General features: G+C 38.9%; 1 protein-coding gene across 1 annotated transcript; it reads right to left on the bottom strand.

The window, feature by feature from the left end:
* Positions 1–2,584: 2,584 nt before the first annotated feature.
* Positions 2,585–6,319, bottom strand: LOC126619288 (serine/threonine-protein kinase-like protein ACR4). The gene has a single exon (XM_050287609.1). It carries the CDS (start codon positions 5,553–5,555, stop codon positions 2,817–2,819), a length of 2,739 nt encoding a protein of 912 aa, XP_050143566.1. The 5' UTR covers positions 5,556–6,319; the 3' UTR covers positions 2,585–2,816.
* Positions 6,320–7,348: the final 1,029 nt, after the last annotated feature.

Raw genomic sequence — 7,348 nt, forward strand, 5'->3', positions numbered from 1 at the left:
GGAGGGATTCAGAACTTTTTGTGTGGATCCAGTCATGTTTATAGCTTGATTTTGTTTCGTTCCCACAGACGGCGCCAACTGTTGGAGCGAGATTTCCTTACGAGAAGAAATACCTCCACATATTTGTTGACCGCAATCCTCACGTTCACCGAATCCTTCTTTGAAGTATCCCAAAATAATCTTCCTCCATAGCTTGCCCGGGTTGGTACCTGCAAAAGATACTCCGACGCTCAAGTCAGTCGATTGGTTTCTATTCTCTGAATTTTCTCAGGTTCTCCTCACATACCTTGTTCTTTGACTCCTCTCCCTATTTATGGGATTGCATGCTTGAGGATCAAGCACCACGACCAGACCTTCTTTCGCACTTCCTTAGTGGTCATCCGTCATATGACTGCATGCTTTAGGAACAAGTGCCACGACCTGTCGCCCTCTCCCACTTCTCCTCCGTAGTAGGGTAGTTATCTAGGCACGTTCCCTTGCGTTCATATATTTCTTGTGGGCTTTTTACCTTGCAAAACACTTTCTCCTTAGATGATTGGTATTGGCCTATGAGTCGAAACCGGATTTTATCCTCCCATATTGTATATATTTCCCAGTATGAAAACCTGACCTCCCATGCCATACGTAGCCTATGGAACCCTTTAGCCCAACTGACATTATTGGACTTGTGGAAGCATTTGTTGATGCTTCCACGAGGAACATTGCTAAACCAAAGTCAGCGACATAGGCTACCATATCTTCATTGAGAAAAACATTGCTCGGCTTTAGATCATAGTGAACAATGGGAGTTTCACAATGATGGTGGAGATATAGAAGCAACATCGATGGCAATATTCAATTTTTCCACAATGCTCAATCTCTTGATTTGAGATTGCTCGTCTTTTGGATACAACCATGAATCTAGGTTTTCGTTTTTCATGAACTTGAAAACTAGGCCTTCGAAGTCGTTACCTTGATTATCCATGCTTGAGCAAGCAGTTATGATATGGAGAAGATTTTGATGCCTTATACTTCTTAAAGCTTTGCATTCAACAAATAAACTCTCAAACGTTCCTTGTTGATGAAGGTTTAATACCTTAACAGCAACTATCGTCCTATCGCTAGGGAGTACCCCTTTGTAAACAAAACCAAAACTTCCCAAACCAATCAAATTGTCCACAGAGAACCCATTCGTTGATTTGAGAAGTTCATGATAAGACACACTGGATTTCCAATTTTTATAAGAATGTGCTGTTAGAGGTCTACCTCTTTGTGAATATATAGTTTACATACCTAATTTTCACTCAAATGATAATTTAAGAACTAAATCGACAATTCACTTGAAATAAAATTAATTGTTCATTGGGTACAACGGTTGCGTTTCTGAGGTTGGACAGAGAGGAACAAGTCCAAATGCCTAGGACCGCGATTGGATTGGGCCGACTAAGATTTTGCCTGTGTTATTTACACTATGATTTACTTTACCCAGACTCTGGTTAAACATCATGCTCAGCAATTTGAATCCAATATCCATCACAGTAACACATGTTTGAGTGTTTCGCCATCCTTTTTCATTCCTCCTTTTCCTCGTATATTTTGTTGAAATCAAATAACTAAAACAAAAAAACGAAATGATTATCTAATTAATAGTTCGCGGATAGACCCAAAATGATATGTAAAATAACGGATAATTAACGGGGTCTATTTGTTAACGACCATACCCGTCAAACATCCACCCAAATGTTGATTTTAACTGGTTGGGGAGCTAATTATGCCTTGTGTTATACTTAATTAGTGCAAATTACCCTAAACCCAATCAGTCAATTAAGTTAATTAATTTTGTGAATTGAAGGGAATTTTGCATGACTTGGAATATTTGGATGAACGCAATAAAACTGCAAGGACGAAAATGAAACCAAAAGAAAGAAAAAAAAAACCTTCATGGGCAAAAGTGAAATCGATGCAATTTTGAAGAATATAATAACAAGGACAGCCACCACATACCGTATTTCTATCTACACTTTTCTCACTTCATAGTCAGAATCGTTCAATATTTTAAACAGTATCTCAAATCGATCAGACATAAAGTACCAGACATTGCCGATCGCAAAACCTCCCTTGCCGGCTGTGCTTCTGCTCATTGATCCTTCTTCCGGCAATGCAACACGACGCAAATCGGTGTCAACACGGTTGCTTGCATGTTGAGCATCTGGTCAGTAAGCCCTTGTCGGCGTTTCGCTGTACGTGTTCTTGTAAATGTTGCATAAGCTTTGAAGGATGCCATTGGAATCTTGTTAGGGATGAACCCATGGCAGTTGTTATAGTTCCACTTGGCTTCAACATCTCAATTACAAAATGCGTCGTCAAGTTTTGATTTTCTGACATTTCACGATTAGGTTTTGAAATAAGTATCAATTTATGTTTAATTTAATTTGAATATATGGTTCTTCATTGTGTTTGATGACGTGACAAGCACATTGACTCCTTTATAAGTTGACGTGGAAGCCACACTTGCATCACATAGATTAAAACGAGTCACATAAACTAAAATATATTTAAAAAAAAGGTAAATCGTAGCTAGTAAAAAATGAAAAACGAAAAAGAGTTGCAAACGTGATATTAGCTCAATCGATTAAGACCGTTCACCTGACGTACCAAATTGTTAGAACTGAATAAACAAAAGAACTGATTGTCACAGAATACAAGTGGCAGTCATAATACTAATACTCCCATTAATTTTTTTTACATTTCATCCTCCAATAAACTAAATGCAAACCTGCCAACATTAATCAAATCAAAGATTTTGATCATCTTACTTCCTTCTGCTTGGCCAGTTTTTAAAAATTATGCCTCAAGAATAACTTCTCTTGAGGTGATGCAGGTCCAATCTCTTCTTCCAAGCTCCTCAAACCATCACCACCACTCCCACAGTTGCCCAAATTTCTACCCTCTGTGGTCTTCCCATCGGCATCGGCATCTGAGGCCGAGGACTTCCTCCTCTGGGAAGAAGCAACACTCGGAAATGTGATCCATGAAGGAGCTCGGAATTCAAACCTTTGGGCGTCCTCCAGTTCTACCACATCAGTGTCGACTGACCTGTTTGAAGATCTTTGTGAGGATTTTTTGTGCATTCTACTGCTTCCCAATACCACCTCGGTTGGCAGAATAGGTTGCTCGTTACACGGGCTGCCCATTAGCATGGCAAGAGCTCGTTCTAGCGCTGTTGTCACCTTGTCCATTGATGGCCTCTCCTTCCCTCTCATTCTCACACATTTGCAGGCTACATTGGCAATTCTTTTCAAGGCTTCAAGGTCAGGTGGGGGTTTCAAAACTGGATCCAAAATTGCACTTATGTCTCCTGACTTGATCAGAGGCACTGCCCATTCAACTATATTTCCGTCTTCGTACTGCATATCGATGGCTTTTCTGCCACTAAGAATCTCCAAAAGTAAAACACCAAAACTATAAACATCAGATTTGGTTGTAAGGTAATGAAGTCTGTAGTACTCAGGATCAAGATACCCTAGAGTTCCGGCCGGTAGCTCCGCCAATGGGGAGCCACTGTCTGCAGGTCCCAGTAACGACAAACCAAAATCAGCAACTCGAGCATTGTGCTCCTCATCAATGAGAATGTTTGAAGACTTAATGTCTCGATGAATCACCGGTGGGCAAGCATAACCGTGCAAGTATTCAATTCCTCGAGCTGCTTGGACTGCAATAGTGACCCTTCGAACCCAATCCAATTGCTCTTTCAAGGCTTTGTTCTTTCCGTGGAGATGCTGATGCAATGATCCATGAGCCATGAACTCGTAAACAAGAAGACTTTGTCCGCCTTCTTCACAATATCCGAGCAGATTGAGTAAATGTGCGTGGTTTAATCGTGAGAGCAAGTCTAGCTCTGTATGGAACTCTTTCGAATTCTTTTGCATGTTAGGAGACATTATAGCCTTTTTGACAGCAACAACTGTCCCGTCTTTTAGAACACCTCTGAAAACACAGGAAAAGCTTCCCTTTCCAACAACAGACTCCTCTCCAAAGCCGGCTGTGGCCCTTTCAAGCTCCTCATACGTGAACATCTGAGCTCTCCTTATCTTCAGGTCATCCAACTCGGGACGAATCTTACCATTGTCCTTCTGGAAAGATGCATCCTGACCATTCTTTTTCGAATTCAAATCTTTTCCTGTGCACTGACAGTTGCGTAATCTGTAGCGAACATATAAAATTGCAGTTATAGACACAACACTCACCAAGAACAGAGCAAAAGCAACCTCCGCAATAATGATAGGCAATTGCATGGACCAAAACCTTTCATTCTTCTTGCCATATGAAGATGAACAATTTGAGAAACATTCAGCAGAGTAACAGATAGAACAGTTATATTCACACTGTCTATCAGATTTCAAAGTACATTCGGTTTTTTGGTACATTTCATCTGGACAATCATTGCTGCACGGCATGCAAATATGAGAGTTAGGTAACTTGCAAGAGGCACTCTCATTACTGAGCTCATAGAAACCAGGAGCGCACGGAGTGGACTTGCAGAATCCAGGTGCCACAGGTAATGGAAGAGAAGTTGGGAATCCATGTCCCCAGCAAACCGGTAAGAATGATTTGTCAGCAAGAATTCCACAAGTGAAGTAATTTCCAGCAGCAATCTCATAAACCTTGGTACCATTAGGAGCAGGTGTACTTTGTTTCACAATAAACCCCCAACAAATCACCTCACGGTCATAGCTCTTAATTCCGCAAGCATGGAACTTCCCTCCAACAACTGAAAGCATTGGGTCATTTGGAGCCATATCAACATTGCCCTGACCTGAATATGCCACTGAAATTTCTTCTTCCATGACCAAACTTCTTCCCCAACAAACGGTTCTGGAATTCACGGGCTCCAGAATCCCACAAACATGATACCCACCAGCTGAAATCTTCCGAAACCTCATATCTTTGGGGATCAAGCTGATAACCCTGCTACTAGTCTCATCACCCCAGCAAAAGACAGTTCTGTTCTGGGAAAACAATCCACAATTGAATTCTGAGCCAGCTGAAATCGACTGAATCTGCCCATCAAACACATAGTTTTTGGTCATGTTATATCCCCAACAATCAACAAAAGAGGTGTTTCTGAGCCTGCCAGTTAAAGGTTTTCGTAATCCACACATATGATAATCACCAGCACTGATTTCTAAATATTGAGCTTCTTTAACAATGGGTTGAGGGACACCCATTTGGATATAACCGCTGCTTCCCCAACAATATGGCTGGTTGGAATCCATGAGAAGTCCACAAACAAATCCATCACCAGCAGTTAAACCGATAAATGGGAATCGATTAGGAGCCCCGTATGTAATTGCTGAGTTTGATCCATAGCAGGTCACAAGATGAGACCCATCTAATTTTAACCCACAGAAAACTGAACCTTTCTCCCCATAAGAAACTGCAATGGCTGACATGGAACCTAGTCCTGAAGCTAAACACCATAAATCTGATAAAACTACAAGTTCAGCAAGAAATCCAGCTCTCAGTATGCTGATATTAAGAACCCAGATCAGGAAATCATTGACTGAAAACCCCATTATAACAAGCCACTGTAAAGCTACTCAAAGATAAAGTTTCACCCACCAACTAAAGTTGCTGACTTTTATTTCCTTCCAAATTGAAGGACAAAGTCTAGTATCCAATGCAGTAATTTACAAGGAAAATCTGTGTTTCTGGTGTTTTTCTAAAGAAATGCAACCACATTATACTCCCCTTTTCTCCATAACGAAAAATGAAGAAAAAGGCGAAAAATTAAACTAAGTGGCCATGAATTGATGAACAGAAAAAGAGGAGAATGTGTGACAAACCCACGTACCAGAAGCAACAGATCAGCAAAAACCAAGCAGGACCCAAATCAGAAAATCCCCTTCTGAAGCAGACAACTTTTGCAAAAAGATTAATAAAGGTAACAACTTTAGAGAAGCCCACACCTCCAAGTTATCTGTTGCTGAAAATTCATGTGAGAAAACCTCATGTTTTTTCACTTTTCTGGTGCTGAAAACAAAAGTTCCAAACTTGAATGGGCTTTCTGCAACTTTGATTCCAGGAAGCAAAGAAAACAAATCACCTTTTAAAATCCCATGTACTTATTTATTTGCTTTCAGGTTCATCTGCAAGCTCAAGAATGGGAAGAGTAATCTGGCACTTCTCTGTCCATGAAATTTTGCTTTGAATGAGTGTTGGGTGGTAAGGTGAATTTCATGAATGGAAATTAAAGAAAGATGGATTGTTGCATGTGGTTTCAGGGTATTGTTGTTGCAGACCAGAATCTAGAGAGAGAGAGAGAGAGAGAGAGAGAGAGAGAGAGAGGGCATTTAATACCATGAAACTGCAGCTTCTGAATATGGCCTTAGGTGCAGGTGAAGACAATAAATGAGAAGTTAATGCAATTTCATTTTTTCATGCCTGCATTGAAGCACACTTGGCTACCCTTCTGATTTTTTATTTTTACTTTGGTGAAGATGCATCCAAATTTTTTTCCAATTTAAATCTTGTTTCCCCTACTTGATCTGATCAAAATGCATCGCACTTTCTCATAGTTTTTAATGTTTTTGTTTGCTTTTGCATGCATGACGTCCATATTTTGAATAAGATTTACGTGTTTTTTTTATGTGAACAAATTTCATTTCTTTGCATTTTTATTGGTTTTTTCCCCTTTAAAAATAAGGTTTCACCTTGCTATATTCTCATTTATTTTTATTTTGAACAAACGATATTATTTACATTAAAAAGAAAAATAGTATGTTTAGCCTTATAATGAGTTGTTTTATTCGTTTTTGGGTCATGTTAGACATAATTTGCATTCTTAACCAGAGTTGATAAAAACGAGATATTTTACATCAACCGGTGAAAAAATCCCAACACAAACAAAAAGATTAAATAAAATGCATTTTAAATAACAAATACTTCATTACTTCATTTGCAAAGTATTTAATTAGAATGTTGACTTTGTTGTTAAAATAATATTTGAGAGAGAGAAGAGAGAGAGGGACAGCTAGAGAGGATGAAAGAAGGGGCTTAAGTGTTTTTGAAATTGTTATTTCTCTTTGCTTTTGTGCCTTTATTTTTACTAATTATGGTAGATTTTACTTCCTCTAGTAATATAAATTATAAAAAAAAATTATATTTTAGATCATATAAGATTCTTATTCCTAGTTTACACAATCATACTAAACATAAAATACTATTTACAACATAAATTACATATACATATATAGTCAAACAACTTTAAACAAATAAAATATAATATAACAACTTAACATATCACTAACGTTAGCCCACCCTTGTTAAGCCCTAACTCAAACAATGACTTTTCGTGCATGTTCCAGTC

Source organism: Malus sylvestris, chromosome 4 (assembly GCF_916048215.2).
Source record: "Malus sylvestris chromosome 4, drMalSylv7.2, whole genome shotgun sequence".
NCBI lineage: Eukaryota > Viridiplantae > Streptophyta > Magnoliopsida > Rosales > Rosaceae > Malus > Malus sylvestris.